This window comes from Puntigrus tetrazona, chromosome 5, assembly GCF_018831695.1.
Source record: "Puntigrus tetrazona isolate hp1 chromosome 5, ASM1883169v1, whole genome shotgun sequence".
NCBI classification, from domain to species: Eukaryota; Metazoa; Chordata; class Actinopteri; order Cypriniformes; family Cyprinidae; genus Puntigrus; species Puntigrus tetrazona.
This window is the reverse complement of record NC_056703.1, coordinates 27604694-27624464: the sequence shown is the minus strand read 5'-3', so window position 1 is coordinate 27624464 and position 19771 is coordinate 27604694. Positions and strand designations below refer to the sequence as shown.

At 37.7% G+C, this 19771-nt stretch overlaps 2 protein-coding genes across 4 annotated transcripts; one reads left to right on the top strand and one right to left on the bottom strand.

Annotated features, from left to right (window-relative positions):
- Nucleotides 1–262: 262 nt before the first annotated feature.
- dnajc25 (DnaJ (Hsp40) homolog, subfamily C, member 25) lies at nt 263–8284 on the bottom strand. The gene is made up of 4 exons (XM_043240854.1): nt 7957–8284; nt 6677–6829; nt 2769–3239; nt 263–1521 (listed from the first exon to the last, which is right to left on the bottom strand). Exons 1-4 carry the CDS (start codon nt 8242–8244, stop codon nt 1399–1401), a joined length of 1035 nt encoding a protein of 344 aa, XP_043096789.1. The 5' UTR covers nt 8245–8284; the 3' UTR covers nt 263–1398.
- A 724-nt stretch (nt 8285–9008) lies between these two features.
- On the top strand, nt 9009–18653 carry LOC122346185 (UDP-glucuronosyltransferase 2C1-like). Of its 3 annotated transcripts, XM_043240880.1 has the most exons (7): nt 9009–9861; nt 12139–12762; nt 16372–16520; nt 16965–17096; nt 17350–17437; nt 17525–17744; nt 17935–18653. In XM_043240880.1, exons 1-7 carry the CDS (start codon nt 9093–9095, stop codon nt 18230–18232), a joined length of 2280 nt encoding a protein of 759 aa, XP_043096815.1. In that variant the 5' UTR covers nt 9009–9092; the 3' UTR covers nt 18233–18653. The 3 variants fall into 3 exon arrangements, with proteins under 3 accessions (XP_043096815.1, XP_043096813.1, XP_043096814.1); XM_043240878.1 differs by lacking the exon at nt 12139–12762 and having other exon boundaries at nt 9091–9861; XM_043240879.1 differs by lacking the exons at nt 9009–9861; nt 12139–12762 and adding an exon at nt 14158–15983.
- Nucleotides 18654–19771: the final 1118 nt, after the last annotated feature.

The following is a 19771-nucleotide window of genomic DNA, read 5'->3' as shown; positions in this document are numbered from 1 at the left end:
TCCGCCGGAGAGGACTGTGGCCGCAAAACATAATCATTTGGCTTACTTTTGGTACTGCTTTTTAACATTTTGCAATAAATAAATGACTGCAATTGCATTTATCTGTCTGTTATGTTTTTCTTATACTGCGCAGGATAGTTATGTTTAAATTTAAATTGACGCATATAAAAATATTTTTAAATTTTTTTGTTACAAAAATGGTTATTTTCGTCCACATTTTGGCGAATTGCGTTTTATAACCTTTCAATATAAAATTGGCAGGTTAAGGGGCATCACATACATTTTATTTTTCCCACGCCTGCAGATTGACCGTCAGAGATGGGGAACAAAATACAGGGGAAAAGAAAGGAATCAATGAGTTAAGTGAAAGACAACAGCAGCTGAAGCGTAGAAAGTGGAGAGAAGCTTACAAAAGAAGCAAGTAGAGGAGAGAAGCATCTGATTGATGGTCGCTTGCCATTTCAGAATCCTTACAGGTCAGGAAAAACTTGTTTTGAAATTCCACTGAAATGCAGAAATTACAAATAGGGGCGCCGTGATAAATGGATTCATTAATAGATTGTTCTGAATTCAAAAGACAACCGTGATGCATTGGAAAAACTCGATTCGCAATATGATTTATCATTACACCTCTACAAGCATTCATCGAAGGCACATAGTCAAACACAAACTACCTTGAATCAATAAAAATTCACAGGGGATAGATCTTTTTATGTGCACCATTAATGCACAGATAACAATATGGCAAATTACTGATAAAATATTGTATCTACCGCATGATAACCTGTCGTATGCGCCGTTTTAAAGTGATAACACGGATGTCACCAGGATGCTCATCGACAGGAATTACTACAAGGTAACCAAGTCTTGCTAACCAAATAAACTATAAATCTTTATTTCAGTACCAAAGCCTGAAACCGAAAATTATGATGTGATTTTAATATATGCAAAAAAAGAAAAAAAAGGGGGCGGGAATTCCTTCAGGGCACAAGCACAGCATCAGGTGTTGTAACATTTATAGCTGACAGACACAAAGAGAGACACAAAGACTTTCAGTGTTTGAAATGAGGCATTTTTCAAAATATAACACTTGATTTCTACAGCCTGTGATCGTGTATCTCCTGGTAAAACAGCACACAATGTTATTACGCTATTTTTCTTCAGTTCAAACGCAGTCTCTTCCAACACACCTCCTACGTAACGAATAGAATCAAATGATCCTCGATACAATCAAAAAGCCTTTGCGGTCTTGATATAAGAAAAGGCAGCCTTGTAAATGACGTGCACATTGTCGGTCTATTGTAAACAAGGACGCACAGAGCTGTGTGTAATTGCACACTCGAGCTCAGGCTGTTCAGGCTGGACGTGCATCTGGGACGGCTCTCTGTTCATGTGAGGTCAATCATCAGCAAAAGTGATGCGTCCGGGCCCCTCACTCTTCATCCAACGCCTGTAGCGTTTCCACCGTGAGTCTGTGGCCATCTTCATCTTCATCTCTTCCTCCTGCTCCTCTTTGTAGGCCTTGATATATATCAAACACACAATATCAGTTATTCTGGAGTCCTTAAGCAGACATACAGACACGCTCAAGTTTAATATCATGAAAACAACAAATCATCATTTGACTTAAAGCAATAGTTCCTTCTGCCATCATTTAATTCACCCTTGAGTAGTTCCAAATCTGTATGAATTTCTTTGTTCTCCCGAACACAAAGGAAGATATTCTGAAGAAAGTTTTTTTTTTTTTTTTTAAAGAAAGAGGATTATTTTGGTCACCATTGCCTTCCGTAGAAAGGAAAAAAAGTACTGTGGAAGCCAATGGTGACCAAAACAGCCTGGTTACAAACTTTCTTCAAAATATCTTTCTTTGTGTATATATATATATATAAAGGATATATATATATACTGTGGAAGCCAATGGTGACCAAAACAGCCTGGTTACAAACTTTCTTCAAAATATCTTTTTTGTGTATATATATATATATATATATATATATATATATATATATATATATATATATATATATATATATATATATATAGTGTGTTAACATACATATATATATATATATATATATATATATATATATATATATATATATATATATATATATATATATATTGTGTGTGTTAATACACATAATAAAGCAAAAACATTCATTTTCATTGATCGTTTGACAGCTCTAGTCTATTCATGTTTACTTTGTTGATCAGCTGCTAGAGGCTATGACACCTGGGTTCTTGGGATACTTTGGGCCTCATTATTCTAATAGCACAATTCTTGAAGGCTGTCGAGTATATGACTGAGCGCAACTCTTTACATTGTCACTGATGGAAATTACCTACAAGATATTGCACCACATTGCCAGGATTTAGAAGTTATTGAAAGAACATGATAGTGAATTTCTGTTAATGACTAGGTCCCTTGTGGTTTGATTTTGAAAAAGTGGGACCTCCTGTTGGCATTACGGTACTACACATCATACCCCAGGAGACCTATCTCCATCTCACTGGATCAATGTCTCACCACACGCCCTATGTTTTGTGGGCTAAACGGTCATAATGTAATATTTACTTCTGCAGATTATATCTAGGCTTCAAAATTTCATGAAAGTAGCTTTCGTGTCAATTTTTTAATGATGAACCAATGTCAGCCTCAATCAAAACGGTGAGGGAACCAGAGAGATGATGATGACAACAACAAAAAAAACCCCACTGTTCTTCTTTGTGGAATTACAGATACAAAAATGAAAGAAATATTCTCAAACCTCATAATTCTCTTTGATCCAGAGCTGTTTCTTGAGGAAAGTCTCTATCAGGCTGTTCTCCAAACTATCAAACTGAGCCTGTGACATCTTCATGTACTTGCGGATAATGTAAAGTCTCTCTTCATCCCCGTACTCCTCCCCGCGAATGGTGAAACGGTAAAACCACGAGAAGTTCCATGCCACATACGTGCACAGATGGTAAGGGAACAGAATGATTTTACAAAGCAGAATATCAGATACATTGGGCTTCTGATAGCCGCCTTTGATGTCTATCTTGTTCTTGATGATGTCTCTGATGATCTGCTCCTCCTCTTCACGGATCTCCTCTTTGGAGCGCCGGTTCTTGCCCTTTTCTTTGGTTCTATTCAGCAGACCTTGCTGCTTGGCCAGTTCAGTAGCCTGGATGCGGTATTTGGGAACGGTCATCAGATAGTTTATGGCTTCTGTATAACTACTCCACCAGCTGTAATACTGCAAAGACATAAAAACATTTATTAAATTGTTAGATTCAGATGTTAGAGTCAGACCTAAGAGCCATATTCTGTTTATTAACATGCCATACAACGACACTACTTGTTACAGAAGGCCACTTGAAAATAAGTTCAAGGAAATATTTAAGACTGAAACTAAAAAAGCAATGGCCTACAGAGGCTAAAATATATTCTTGGGTGAATTATTACTCATAAACCCATTTCTTCCCTTAGCATTGATAGCAATCAGTTCACAGTCTTAATGCTGACAGCCCTTTCTGATCAAAATATTCAATGCTCTTCAGATTCAGTTGATCGATGTTCTCAAAAACAGCAACTTTTAATTAATCAGTTCTGAATAAACATCAAAACAGTGACTTTTGCAGGACTTGCTATATGATACAAAAAGCATGGACATGATTGGAAAAGGCTAAATGGTCTTTAAAAAAGAACAACGATGAAGTTAACAATGGTTATCTTCACACCAAAAAAAAGGACACTGCCAAAAGAAATAAGAAATATGAAAACTGCCATACAATTTCTACAAATCAGCTATGATGAGGTAGGTCTTTTTTTTATGATGTCTAAAATATGCACAGGTCTCTAAATGCAACGGGTTAGACAGGCATCTAGTGGTTACACCATGGAAATACATACAAGTTTCTTCTTTTGTTGTTGTAGTTGCTGCTGCTATATTCAAAATAATAGATGCCTAGTATCACAAAATCTACAAAAATACAAAGTATTTAATAATAAATGTTTTTGAATTAAAAAATTGAAAATAATTTCAATGCTAATTGACTTTGGTCTGTTTTGAATCACAATAAGATCAGAGATAAGCTTTTGGCACAGATTTTCAGAAACATAAAAAAAGCTTGTTGCAGGACTTTATATTTTATATACATATAGACACGTTTTTAACACGTCTTATCGTAACACATATATTTACAGCTTGGAATAAAAATACCATCCTTTTCCAAGTTTACTGAGAGTGATCACATTTGGCGTGGTGAGCGCGGGTTGGAAGGATTTGTTGAAAGCTTATAGTTAAAACCCCATCGATGATTTTGGATGTAAGACTGACTCTGTATTTTCTCCCAACATCTGAGCCACTAAGATAATGCGCCCTCAAAATCCTAAATGTGTTCACGTCTGCACAAATCATTTTACTCCAAACTGCTTTGTCAATGTCTTACAGTGCAGCATTTTAACCTTATTTGTGTGCATATGTTTTCAAAGCATTTAAATGTCTTGCTCGGTAGCACATTCATACGACATTGAGCCCATTGAGCTCTCGAACCGTTTCGTCTCATTTTTGGTTCATTTGGCTTCCCGTATATATGACTGAAACACCAGTTCTACCGCTCTCAGTCATGACGCTTCTACCAGCTGGAGGTAGGTGTGCACAGGACTCAAATTGAGGGGGGATGCGGGGGAATCTAACTTACTGTAAGTCACTAACAGGACTGAGACCAGCTGAAACAGACATGATCCGACTGGGCAAGGTCAGTCATCAAGACCAAACCACATTCATGACCTGACAGCCGAGGAGTGTGTTCTCTGCTTTACAGCACAGGTCTGAGTTTCAGACTACAGCTGAAAGACTTGGACATGACTTCATTCACATTGAAATGGCATTTCACATTCATGGGTTTTTTTAAGAACATTTCGCAATAATTGCATAATAGTGGAGTTTCAGAACAAATCATCGAGCCATGTGGTTTCTGCTAGTTTTGCCTCAATACATGTTGCACATTTTGTTGGTTTCTCAACACCCTTAAAACACCTGAAGAGGACACAAATGTTAATGACCTTTTAAAAAAATGTAACCAGGCTGTTTTGGGTCACCATTGACTTCCACAGTATCGTTTTTTTCACTACAATGAAAGTGACCCAAAACAGCCTGGTTACAAACCTTCTTCGAAATATCCTCATTTGTGTTCAGCAGAACAAAGAAATTCATAAAGGTTTGGAACTACTTGAGGGTGAGCAAATAATGACCGAATTTTCATTTTTGGGGCGAACTGCTTTTTTAGGGTGGTTTGACTCGCTAATGTTAATGAATGCATGCACATCAAAAGTCTTTGAGACTTTGCGCAAAGGGACGGCATAACTGTACAAAACAAGCAGATCAAAGTCAAAGAAAATGCTTCACAGCACTCCCAAAAATCTACCTCTGAAAGCGATGACCAAAAGTGCCAATTTAAGGAAGTGATATTTCTTTCATTTTTTCCATACAAAAAAAGCTCTCAAAAACCAAATGGGGTTGGTATGAAGTAAACAAGATGTCGCCATATACATAAAATACACAAAGATACTCTGGATCCTTTTGGTGTGCCAGACAGACTCTGAAGCCCTTCATTAAAAATGTGTAATAAAAGAAATCTAGCCTATTTTTCTACAAAATGTGTGTTCCAAAATTATTGACACCCTCTAAACTATATTCTAATTTAAATACATAGGATATTTAAACACTTCTTGTTTCACTGTCTCTGAATGCAAGGCAACACGGACGATATTCCTACATCACTATTATATCACAGTAAACTTGTCTGCGATAATATCATAATCATTGCTTTAACAATGTGGGATTTGACATTACAAGAATAACTCCAAATAAAGCCACAGCATTGTTTTGCATCTCTGAACAACATGACTGTGTTTCTTTCCTGAATTAATCAACCATTTAAATGATTCGGTTCAATCGCAATAAATCACTTATTAACAGTATTTGAGTTTTTAGGATTCCTGTATTAATTTTTATAGGCGTTGCAAATACAGCGGTCGAGTAGACAGACTTTCCTTAGAAGGGACCTGAGCAGCGTGGACATTTCATCAGCTCGGACCGCAATGTAAACAAGCCTGTCTGTGCTCAGAACAGCTTCATTCGGGAACCAAAGTTGATTTTGCAACACTGTTAAAGCACAGTTGCTGCAAGATCCAACAAGAGCATTTCAATTCACCGCAGAATGAGTAACGTTGCTGCACAGAAAAGCAATAAAAACCTGTTCAGAATTCTCTGCTATAAACAGACGCAAAAACCAGAAGTAGTAACGCTATAACCATAGCCATGTTGCAAAAAAAATAGTCAAAAGGCACTTTTCAATGCCTTTTGAGCATTTCACACAATTTCCAGCGCTTTAATGCTTTAAAAGAATCCAATCTGATCATTGTTTTTAAACAAACACTTAGACCGTGAAAAATTACCAAAGACATCAAATCACCAAATATAAGCAGTACTTTGCAGCAGATGAACAATTATTGGCTTTTAGATATTCATATCTACATTTTGCTTTATATTTGAATAAAATCACTATCACTGAAGCCCAAAAAAAGTCTTAAAAATTAGATAACAATTAAGAATAACAAAATGTTTAGTGTGGTGTCTTTTCAAGTCAACGGCAACGCATGAACGGAAGTCAATGACTAGAACATTACCTGAAACAGTGAGATCGCACAAATGGCTACAAGAATCACTATCCTAACGTCTACTTTGGGAGCGAGTCTTCTTCTGTAGTAGGTGTAGTAGTGGCTGTAGTATTCCTCTGGGTGGTCCAGCATGTAGTCGTAGTCCTTACGTAAGTCTTCATCCTGAAAGGCACAATATCAGAGACCTATTTAGCCGTTACGACTAAAGCCGAGAACACAATACACAATAGTAAAGCCAGTTATGAATGGAATTTGGTCTTGATGAAGAATCGTGCCCAGTTCGGCTCAGTTTGCAGTTTGAAGAAAAAGTTGCATATCGTGTGGTTCTAAAGATTATAATCTTAGAATAGGAAATTGCCTACTGTTTCACTAAGATTATTTTAAAACCTTTAATATTTGCGATGCAGGTTGACCGTTAAACAGCATTCAACATGATTTTGTAGTTTTGTCAAACACTTTTTTTCTTGATTACAAAAAAAATCTCTTTGTTTTTGTAATTTATTTCTTGTCTTTCTTTTAATTCCTAAATTAACATTATAAACAAAATGGTTACATTTTTTTCTCTCCGGTTGAAAAAAAAAAAATATAGCTTAAATTACGTCAGCGATTTCACTCATTTAAAAGGCTTTATTTTGATCTGCAGTCTAATAAAAGTAGAACGTATGAAGTATGAAGAATTTAAAATCAACTTAATTTGTTTTTCCAAAACAAATATGCAAACATAATGAATAGCCCAACAGTTCTTCAAAACGAAGTTTGCATGTAAAAGAAAAAAGAAAAAGAAAACCACAAATATGTGTCTATTATATGCGTGTCAAAAAGATGCCTAACTTACATTGCCTTCATTTTTTTTCCATTCTACCTGGTAACTCGAAAAAGAACGAAAAGGCTAGGGCTAACTTTTTGTTTTGTTTTTAATCCCTGATTTTAGACAAACATGACATAATATTATAGAAATATAATAATATAGAAAAATAATTCGATTAAATGTCTACTGAGCAATAATAAAAAAAAAGAGAGAATAATCAAACTACATTTTAATCTTAAAATAAAACAACACTTTATTTGAGAAATAATCAGAACCAACAAGATTTTACAATAGACGATATTTATTAAATTAAAATAACCAAAGACAAAATGTATGGCAAATGTATAATCTTGTAATGCGTTTTAAAAAATAAAACATGATCACTATTACACAACTCCACCGCATTTGCAGTAGAACAGAAATGGTTGGTAGTTTTTGGAGACGCAAGCACCACGTTCTCCTAACACGAACGACGCGTTACCTTGAGTGTCTCGTACGCGGTAGCAACCAGCAGAAACTTTTGCTGCGCGGTTTCGCGGGAGTCGTTGCTCTCTCCGGGCTGGTATCTGTCCGGGTGATATCTCCGGGCCAGCTGGCGGTAAGCGCGTCCGATCTCAGCTTTACTGGCGTCACGAGAAACTCCCAGCACGTCGTAACAGCTTTGAGTCCCGCAATACAGTCCCTCAATGAGCGCGGACACCGAAGAAAATCCCAGGACGAAAATAAAACTGATGCATAAAGTGAGTCTCAGCTCGATAGACGCGGCCATGTCAGCATTCTGATGCTGCTGTCGCGCACTGATGACGCAACGTGGCACGTACACGTGTTCAATTAAAGTTCAAATTCACAAATTCATATATATATATATATATATATATATATATATATATATATATATATATATATATATATATATATATATATATATATATATATATATATATATATATATAATCGGTATGTCGGTAATATATATAGAGAGAGGTGCCTGCAGGATGTCTTTTGAGGATATGCACTTTTTTTGTTTTTCGGCTAATTTTTGCTCATAAATGTAAACGTAATACATCTTTTGGAACTGTGAAGGATGTACTTTTATTTCTGTGCATTCACAAAATCAACAAAATGTTGTTCATTAAATAAAATAACTTGAAATCAGAAGATACGGTCTCTCTCGTCTGGGTCTAGAATAGCAACGCTTTGACTGTATTCACTGTAAAATGAAATCAGGGCTGTGATGAATGTAAGATAATAAATAGGCTATATTGTATTTAATTAGTGATATTACGTCTGTCTTGTCTTCATGAACGCTCAAAGCCGTTTGTTTGGAATAGTTTTTCTTTGTGAAACTTACATTGAAAGAGCTAATGTTTCAACTTAAATCAATATTTTGTGTTTAATTATTTACTTATGTGGCAATTAGACATAAGCAGTATAATAGCAGTCGCCGCAGAATAAAACCTCTGATTTGTCCAGATTACCCTGTCTCTTATAAATAATCGCTTATATAAAATCTGCCAGTCTATACATGCTATAACGAGCACCCAGAGCACCAAGACCTTCCCCTTTAGTTGATTGCATAACTTTTGCATGTGCTAACTGCAGTAGCTCCTCCTCCACATGCTTATTTGTTCTGTACAAAGAGTGTTGCTCACTGCTATGATGAGTCCCAGAGTAAGCACCGGCTTTTTCCTGTTACTTCTGCTGAACCTGAACCCGCAGCGTGCTTCAGGAGGTAAGGTCATCGTATGGCCTTCTGAATTCAGCCACTGGCTCAATGTAAAAGTCATCCTAGATGCGCTGATCTCAAGAGGACACAATATCACAGTGGTGACCCACACAGCCACCCCATCGGTCAACACCACCCCATCCTTGGGCTACAATGTGGATATCCTACAGGTGCCTCACACGAAGCAGGACATCCTGGAGAATATTGAAAGAATGCTGAAATACTGGACTCACGATCTACCCAACGACAACATCATCAAGGCTTCAATGAAGGTCAAGGAGATGATCGACTTAGGCTCGCAACAGAATCGGGCCGTGTGCGAGGAACTCTTTGCCAGAAAAGACCTGCTGGAGAAGTGGAGAAAAGAGAAGTTTGACGTCTTACTTGCAGACCCCCTTTTCATGTGCGGGGAGCTGCTGGCACAGAAGCTGAACATACCGTTAATCTTCAGTCTCAGGTTTACCTTTGGTAACACTTTCGAGAGGCTCTGCGGCCAACTGCCGGCACCGCCATCCTACGTCCCTGCCATCGCCTCTGAGAATACAGATGAAATGGATTTCTTGCAGAGACTGAAAAACTTCCTCTTTTACGGCACACAAGATGTACTCTTTTATCTACTGACTAAATCAAAGTGGGATCACTTTTATTCGCAAGTCATGGGTAAGTACACTTCATTTATGTGAGTGGCCTTTTTCTGTATTAGATAAAATATCGTAATGGATGCATTGTCTAGTGCACATAAACATAAAACATAAATAAGGACTGGTTGTTAGACATTTTTTTTTACTCAAGTGAGCACAGACACAAGAATATTATTAAGCCTTTCACAGATTCTTGAGACATGCAGCAATTGTAACTGTTAATGTCGATTTTAAATGTTATGGGGGATTAATAATGGAAAGTATGCGACACATTTATCCCCTTCATTTTAATGTTACCATTATTGTATCAAATCTATTAAACTTATTGACTTCTTCGCACTGCATCTAAAATTGTCCGTCCACAGAGAGAGGTTCAATCATTCATATGCTATGAACAAAGCATATGAATGCATGAAAATGTTTTATAAACAAATTTGTATTATTTGGTTCTAATGTTTATGCATGCTATTGAGAAGAGGGGAAGGTAAAGCAATGGTTTTGCCAATTTTGAAATATAATTTAAATAATTATGTCCAACACAATTCCAGTAAAAATAGAAGATTATGAGAAACTACAGAATAGCCAAAATATATCCTCATAACTTTACCGGTCAAAAACTTGATTCCTTGGAGGACCAGGAATGTTGACATGTTGGTAACACTGAACACTGATAATCCACAATAATACATCATTTCAAACATTTCTTAGAAATATATTTTACCTAATGTGTTAGGTGTTAGGTGACCAGGATATGACTATGGCAAATGCTAGACCTCTCATTCAGGTCTTACCTGTTTTAGACCTCAAATACATGAAATATGAGCCTTTATATTGTGTTCTAGTCTTTGTTTAGATGCTGTACGCGGTCACCAGGTTTCCGCTACTGAAACACAGAGAGAGAGAGAGAGAGAGAGAGAGAGAGAGAGAGAGAGAGTGTTTTTAATATACACAATAACTCATAAATGTGTTTTTAATATACACAATAACCAGGTTTATATTTATTATCAATAAATATCATTTGTTTGAATCTATAAACTGAATATTCAACGCATTACAACCATATTCATACTGTTTAACTGAGTAAATAATCATTTTCACAATTAACAGACTTGATTCTAAGAGATTTAAAGAAATGCATTTTGAAATACATGATTACTGAATCAAAATAGCTAATAATAAATGTAAATAGCTAAGAATAAATTGTGCTTTTGTCCTTACATTAATGACTGAGAAATTCTGTTACTTTATATTGTAACTATGTAGTCCAAATTTATGGAAATATTAATGCGGTTCGAAGTGAATTTGTGAATAGACACAAACCTTACATACACATGAAAAACAGTTGAATATTCAACATTTCTGGCTTAAAAAATACATGTAAATTATTACACATTGACCGTTTATGATCATATGCTCTTTGCGCTTTAAAAACACTCCCTGCAAAGATATGTCAGCATTTCGGTGCCCTCTGATTGGTTAAGAAAGCTCAGGCCAGTTCTTGAAACGTTCACACAGTTATAAATGATATCTGTCACGAAGGAAACAAGGTGAAACTTTTATCTAATGATGTGTGTGCATACCTTTTTTTTCCCCATTCATTCCATTGAGGAATATGATGTTTTATTTCTAATCAACATCAGTTTTGGGTAATAAACAAACTGAAATCATGAAGGTTGTACGGAGTCCAACCCCACTTTGAATAGGTTACCTGAGGTTATTACCAGTCATTGTGAATGGACTAAATCTTTCCAAACTAAAAAAAAGAAACATAAAACCGCTGATAATGTGGACTCTACAAGTACTCTTCAAATTTCATGTTAATTGCAATTAAACGTAAACGTTTCATAGTGTAAATATATTCTAAATGCAATTAGCTGAAAGTTAAGAGTTCTTTTTTGACCCATGTGTAACTTAAGTACAGATTGCAGCTTTATATGTAATTGCGTAATTCATAATTACATAAAACATTGCATAATTACACAAAATACGGTTATACGGTGTATACTGACAAATGCACTGACAAGCACTTATGTTAAACTTAAATATTATTTTTAATGTCATTAGCAGGTCTATTAAATCTCACGAATTTAGGCATGTGACGTAACACTAAAGTCCCGCCGCCCTTAAGAGAAAAAGCTTTCCTTCCTGGACTCCCAGAGCCTGCTTATCTCAGCGCAAACCCGAAGAGAACCCGCTAAAATGCAAATGTTGGGAAAGTCACTCGCACTTGTCGCAATCGTCCTATTGAAGGACTTAAGCTTCGCGCGCTGTGGTAATGTGCTCGTGCTGCCCGGAGAGTACAGCCACTGGCACAACATGCGCAACATCGTGGACGAACTGCAGAGGCGCAATCACACGGTGTCGGTTCTGGTGAGCACGGCCTCGCCGACCGTGAACTTCACGCAGCAGGAGAAGTTTCAGTATCTGGTGTTTGAAGTTCCTTTGAAGGCGCACGAGTTGCACGGTCTGAGCGAACAGCTGCTCGATATCTGGATGCAGTATCCCAGACCAAATGCGATCCAAATCGGTCTCCAGATCGTGGAGGTGTTGGGGAAAGTGCGCGAAATGCACCTCATCATGTGCGACCTCATGCTGCGTAACGAAACTCTCATCAATCGCTTGAAGGCTTTGAAGTTTGACGTGCTCTTATACGATCCCATGATCATGTGCAGTGACCTGCTGGCTGATATTCTGGATCTTCCAGTCGTGCTTTCTCTGCGGTTTTCGCTGGGGTTTTCCATGGAGAGGATGTGCGGACAGATGCCCTCACCTCCCTCTTTTGTACCGGTTCCTCCGTCGGACATGACAGATCGCATGTGCTTCACGGAAAGACTGAAAAACATGGTCTTGTACGTTGTTTATTCCTCCGCGTTTCGGATGGCATCGTGGAGTTTGGATAATTACTACAGTGACTTTTTAGGTAAGTTTTTAAACTTCCGGATGTCGATGTTCTTCTCTCGAGCAGCTCTATCTGTCGTTGACAAATGAAGCTCCGTAGCTATAAAGTCAAGCTTTCATTCATTGTTCGCATCCTTTGAGGTTTGCAATGTTTTACTTTGTTATTGAATAATCGGCAAACGACTTGCAGCAACACTAGAGTATTGATATTCGTTTATAACCATCAACTCTCTGAACACTTGACCTTTTAACGTCCAAATTATGTTATATGCCAAGAAACAAATGTACTTTGCGCACACACATAATGGCTATAGGAGGTAGCACTTATTTGCTGGAAAGCACTAGTACTTTTTAGCAAGTTGGTTAACTCTTAGAAAGTCTGGCTCATTGACTTTCCACCATTCCACGGCACCCACCTCACTTTCTGCATTCAGTGTGGACAAGACCTTCGATTCCCCTTCGTTTGCCTCTTTTAGAGATGAGGAAGTTTATATTTTGCTCGCTGGCAAGTGATTCCTTTGCTTTCTTAGGTTGTTTTTGCTCTGCATCGAGCAAACACAACCAGCTCAGATACAAGACTCCAGTTCAGATGCAGTTCTGGCTTGTATTCTCTATCTTCTTTCTGTCAGTGTACTAGATCCCATATTCAGCCATATTCAGCAGGTCATCAGTGGTGAGATTCTGATATTGGTCAATGAGTTAATTGATCCTTCCCAACACTTCAAATGTTACTTTGTTTTAACTGTTAGTTAAATACCAGACAGGCATGAATTTAGAAGCCGCCAAACACTTCCATGTTCTCCTTATTCGAAGACTGTTACATGAGTACGGTGACGCAAAGTAAAACGTGGCAATTTGAAGCAGATAAAAAGATTACTATAACGTATGGCGGAAGCACTTTGTTACCCTTCTGTCTGGAATGCCTTAGTGTGGCTTATTAAAAGACTGTTATCTGTCATCTTCGTGCGCTTCTTCCCACACCACACCGTGAACATTAGTTTGAGCTCAGAATATGTGGAGAGTTTATGGATAAGTTAAACAAATTTTAATGCTGTGCTGTATTATTGTCATGGAGTCATCTTCAACTCTGAGCCTCTGCATGAAGGACAGTCCAACAGTGCTGATATTTTAAGCCAATTTAACAATTAAACTCTTAAGACCCTGCATCCTCGTATAAGGACATTATATTTCAGTGCATTTCTCTGAGACTGTACATAGCCTGTACTGTACTGATCATTTAAATATGTTTCATTTTTAATTTGTGCGTCATAAATCAGCCTCTCAGAAAAATGTTGATTTTATATGAGGACGCCAGGAGTAAAAGCATGTTTATTACTCATTTTGGGAGAAATTATAATTATATTTCAGTATTCTGTTAAATATTATTTTTTATTGTGAAAATCTTGTCAATTACTTCCATTGTTATTAAAAACACAATAATGTGCAAATTCGATTAGATTATTTTAAAGAAATAGAGTCCCAGTGTCCTTAAACAAGGACAAAGCATAACTTATGAATACTGTTTTTTTCTTCTTCTCTATACTATTTTTCTTTTTCTTCTCTAAGAGACTAAAGCTTTTTACAGTGCACTATAAAAGTAGTTTTAATGTGTTAATTATGCCTTGTAATTTACATTTATAATGCATCCTATGAGTAATTATAGCTACAACTATAATGCATCTGTTCAATTTTACACCTTTAGAAAGTGAAGTAAATTTATTACAACACGTGATCTTATATTATTCCGCATTTTAACTTTAGCTACAAGTATACATGAAAAGATACAGTATTATGCGTTAGAGGGTGCTTTAAGAATAACTTTGTAAAGCGTTCTGCATAAAGACTTAAAGTGTTACCTTTTAATAACTCTGTAGTTATTTCCTCATTTGGAAAGTCACAAAACGCTAACAAAGATTTTTTTGTCCTTGGCTACTTGTAATTGGAAATATTTTTACCACTTAAAAAAGGGAGGTTTAATAAATACAGGCATTATAACCAGGGATGCACCGATAATCATCAGCCGATGTTTAATGCTCATTTTCTCTGTAAAGCCAGTTCTGTAATCAGCAGGTAAATTCAATCCAGTTCATCAGTGAACAACGGCTCTGTAGTAAACGTGGCTCAGTGTGAAATCATGCACTTGATGGACTTCACCGCCGATTACAGAACCGGCTTTACTGACAACACGCAAACATAGAGGCCGATCATTATCGTGCATCTCAAATTATAACAGCATTGTTCTCGATAACATCTGCATATTTCTCTACGTACTCTGTAATGCAGCATGCGGTAGCTATTACAAAATAAAGCAATAAGAGTGAAAATTGCGAGCTTGATTTGAGGGAAAGTTTAAGTCAACAGTATGCATATCTTTTAACGAAAATGGCTTTATTCATTGAGGACAAAGTGCAACTGCCCTCCATAATGCAACACGACCTTTGCCCAAATCCTGTTTTGCACATAGTCTATACATTTGTAGTCAGTTCCCCAATCACACTGCACTTATTCAGGAGCAGTGATACTTCACCATGTTTTTCGGAACTTTGCTTGTGTTTGTACTGTTGTGTGGAGCAGAAACCGGTCGTGCTGGCAAGGTTTTGGTGTTGCCAGGCGAGTACAGTCACTGGCACAACATGCGTGCGATCATCGACGAGCTAGTGGATCGTAACCACAGCGTGACGGTTCTGGTCAGTTCTTCATCACCTACTGTACCACACGCGCGGAAGGAGCGCTTCGATTACAAAGTGTTTCAAGTGAACATGAAGAAAAACGAGGCCAATGCTGTGTGGAGTGACTTCATTAATTTGTGGATGAAGGACTCAGTCACCAAATATGAGCAAATCTCCTTGATCTGGCGAGTGATGACCAACTTTATGGTGCTCGCTGATGATATTTGCAAGGGCATGCTTCGCAATGAGGATCTTTTACACACACTGCGGGAATCTCATTATGATGTGCTTTTTTCTGATCCTATGATGCCATGCGCTGACTTGATGGCACAGACTCTGAATATCCCTCATGTCCTGTCATTGCGCTTGACATTTGCGTTTACCTTTGAGCGGCTTTGCGGTCAGATGCCTGCGCCTCCGTCCTACGTTCCTGCTGTCGCTTTGCATGACCACCTCACTGACCGTATGAGCTTCACAGAGAGAGTTGAAAACATGCTTCTCTACATCGTTCATACAACTATATTCCGAGTGAACATGAAACTCACTTTTGATCAAATTTACACTGAAATACAGGGTAGTTATTTAGTTTTTGGCCACTTTTATGCATTAATTCTGCAGTTGTATCTCTGTCTAGTTTTATTTATTTACCGTTGTGATTGTAAGTTTAATGCTCGAGTTATTTTTCAGTGAATATAAGCTATAGGTTGTGTGACAGTATTTAGCAAATATAGGCATTTAATAAAGTATGATCTCATTAACACTTCAGGGAAGTACCTTTGCTACCACTTTGTTGTCTGTACATACAAGATATTTACCAGGGAAGTAAACATATTGTAAAATAAATTATTCATGAAGGTGCTGTAAATATAGAAAAAGAATGCAAAACTTTGAAGTGTGCATTTATAAGAGATGAGGACAGTAGATAAAGCAAAGGAACAACTGACACTGTATCTTTGTCACAGGAAAGCCCACGACAATGTGTGAGACTATGGGAAAAGCAGACATCTGGTTGATCAGAACTTACTGGGATTTTGAGTATCCACGCCCACTCCTGCCTAATTTTAAATTTGTTGGAGGACTTCACTGCAAACCTGCCAAGCCCCTGCCAAAGGTAATGTCTTTGCTTTGCATTCTGTTTTGAAATATCTGCTCTCCTGAAACATTCTTTATGCGTTTTTTTTATATATTTTTTTTTTCTTTTACATCATTGCATCAATTCTTACTTGAATGAATCAAGTAATATTGTAACTTCCTGCCTGTGGATATATGCATGGAGGATTTCATTTAGCTCCTAATATGCTATATGGCAGTGCAGTCATCAAAGTCTGGCAGGCATACGTTGAATTTCATATGCCTTCAGTTGGCAGTCGTTATCCATATTGGTCTTACAGCCAGGGGTTCAACAGAGGTGAGAAACTACCCCAAACCAAGAGCTCAAACAGACCTAATTTACATCAAATGGCCTAAAGCCTCGTGAGCACCTGCATGCCAAGACCATAAATGATCACCATATTTTAGGTTTTTGTGTGACAGTATGTGCTCAATTGTCTTTTAGGAAATGGAGGAGTTTGTTCAGAGCTCAGGAGATCACGGCTTCGTTGTGTTCTCATTGGGTTCCATGGTCGGCAACCTGACCATGGAAAGGGCAAACACTATTGCTTCTGCTCTTGGCCAGATCCCACAAAAGGTGTGTAACTTATCTTTTATTGCACTGGAACAGCTGCCGCCTTAAAATAATTTTAGTCATTTTTCCGGTAGAGACTTCAATCACAAAAACCGGGCACAAGGCGCAAAACTGCGTACTTAAATGTCTTTGCGACAATAAAGTAGTGTGAAATACAGACAGTTCAGCCAAAACACATCTGTAATTGACTGTAGGAAAAATAAATCAATTTACTTCTTAGGGTCCTAGAGCAAATTCCCTATATGTGTATTTTCAGGTTGTTTGGCGGTATAGTGGGAAAACACCAGAAACTCTCGCCCCCAATACAAGAACCTATGACTGGATCCCACAGAATGATCTGCTTGGTAAGGAAAGTGTTGTGATTTCAACTTATTATACGCAAAGAATATTATTTGATGTCATATAGATCCAGAGTTTATTTTATCTGATAGGTCATCCAAAAACAAAGGCCTTCATCACCCATGGAGGGACAAATGGACTGTATGAGGCTATTTATCATGGTGTCCCAATGGTGGGTTTACCACTATTTGCTGACCAGCCTGATAACCTAATGCACATGAAAACCAAAGGAGCTGCTGTTGTTCTTGACATCAACAAAATGGAGTCCAAAGACCTAGTGGATGCTCTCAAGACTGTCTTACAAAATCCATCGTGAGTTAAGTCTAAAGGACTTTTCCACTTAGCATTACTTCTAAAATAAAGAAACTAAACTGTTTTTAGTTAGAAGCCTAGAAACAGGGTGGAAAATGTTTGTATATTACTACATTTAGAACAAAAAACGTCACTACAATTTATAAATGTAACCTCAAGAACAATACTTTACATTTTCTTCTCGATTCAGGTTCAAGGAGAGCATCATGAGACTGTCCAGAATCCATCATGATCAGCCAATGAAGCCTCTGGACCAGGCGGTTTACTGGATCGAGTTTGTGATGCGAAATAAAGGAGCTAAACATCTCCGAGTTCAGGCACATAATCTGAGTTGGTATCAGTACCACTGCCTGGATGTAGTAGCCTTCTTACTCTCACTTGTTGCACTGATCACATTCCTCTTCATTAAATCATGCTCTTTCCTTTTCCGTAAATGTTTTAGAAAGAGTCATCCTGATGCTAAAGTACAAAAGAGTAAAAAAGAGTGAATGTAAAGTAGGTTACAATAGAAGCATTGTCTGAAGTTACTGTGGTACTTGTCATTTTTACACGCATATGATGGCCAGTGTGCGTTCCAATCTGAATGCTCTTATTGAAATGAATACATGTGATTGTTAATAATTTTGTGCAGTGATTACATATAATGACAGATATGGAAAAAAACTTGAATATATTACTGTTGTAATTTAGTTGTAAACGAAATGTGGTTTTAAAATCAGTGAGGGTATTCGCTGGGCCATTTATTTACTTTAATGTCTATTTAAATAGCAATATGTAAAATCTATAGCAAAATTAGATCTTGTTTAACTCTACCCAATGTACAAATATGGAATATTCTTAAAACTATATTGGGTTCCAAGTTCAGCAGATCAGTCAGAATCAGATTTTAGATAAATATTTTGCCTGAAACTTTTTTTTTTTTTTTTTTTTTTTTTTTGCCCTGAGATTTTTCATACATTTTCACTATAAACAAGAAGGGTGACACATTTTCCTTCATCAATTTTTATGTATCCTTACAATGATAACAGAATGAGCACAATAAGCACGTGGTTGTGGTTATAAGTTATAAAATAAATAAACTCAAAATATATTTGTTTTCTATGGTCAGACAAAACTGTTTACAAAAAAATGTGTCCGTCTGTCCATCCATTTACTACCGCTTATCCGGGGTCGGGTTGTGGGGGCAACAGTCTAAGCAGGGACGCCCCAAACTTCCCTTTCCCCAGACACTTCCTCCAGCTCTTCCGGGGGAACACTGAGGCGTTCCCAGGCCAGCCAATAGACATAGTCCCTCCACCAGCATGTCCTAGGTCTTCCCCAGGGCCTCCTCCGGTGGGACATGCCCGGGAACACCTCCGGGAGATGCCCGAGCCACCTCAGCTGGCCTCTCTCGATGTGGAGAAGCAGCGGGTCTACTCTGAGCCACTCCAGAGTGACTGAGCTCCTCACCCTATCTCTAAAGGAGCGCCCAGCCACCTTATGGAGGAAACTCATTTCGGCCGCTTGTATCTGGGATCTTATCCTTTTGGTCATGACCTAAAGATCATGACTATAGGTGAGAGTAGGAACGAAGATCACATTCGCTTTGCGGCTCAGCTCCTTCTTCACCATGACAGACCAGTATAGCGACCGCATTACTGCAGAAGAATCCTCCCCTCACTTGTGAACAAGACCCCAAGATACTTAAACTCCTCCACCTGAGGCAGGAGCTCCCCACCAACCTGAAGGGGGCAAGCCACCCTTGTCTGACTGAGGACCATACAATACAATACATACATAGAAGACACTGTATGGTTGAAAAAACTTTTTTAAGAAGAAAAAGATCATTTGCAATTTTTTTTTTTGTCATATTTGGCAGAATATGAAATGTTTGTTGAATCATGGCGTCACCTTGTGGTTACTGCATGGGACGGATTTTTTAGTTAAGTTCCCGCAAAAATCTTATCTGGTCCCGGTCCCGCCCGCATAAATATAATCTATATAGATTCTTTAAAGTTTTTTAAAAATTTACGTGAAATGGTTCTGTA

Coding starts and splice junctions, on each gene's coding strand:
- dnajc25 (XM_043240854.1), bottom strand. CDS start 8,244: ATGGCCGCGTCTATCGAGCTGAGACTCACTTTATGCATCAGTTTTATT. Junction 6,830..7,956: donor CCGCGTACGAGACACTCAAG/GTAACGCGTCGT, acceptor TGTGCCTTTCAG/GATGAAGACTTACGTAAGGA. Junction 1,522..2,768: donor GGATCAAAGAGAATTATGAG/GTTTGAGAATAT, acceptor ATATATATCAAG/GCCTACAAAGAGGAGCAGGA.
- LOC122346185 (XM_043240880.1), top strand. CDS start 9,093: ATGCTTATTTGTTCTGTACAAAGAGTGTTGCTCACTGCTATGATGAGT. Junction 17,097..17,349: donor TTGGCCAGATCCCACAAAAG/GTGTGTAACTTA, acceptor GTGTATTTTCAG/GTTGTTTGGCGGTATAGTGG. Junction 17,438..17,524: donor CCCACAGAATGATCTGCTTG/GTAAGGAAAGTG, acceptor TTTATCTGATAG/GTCATCCAAAAACAAAGGCC.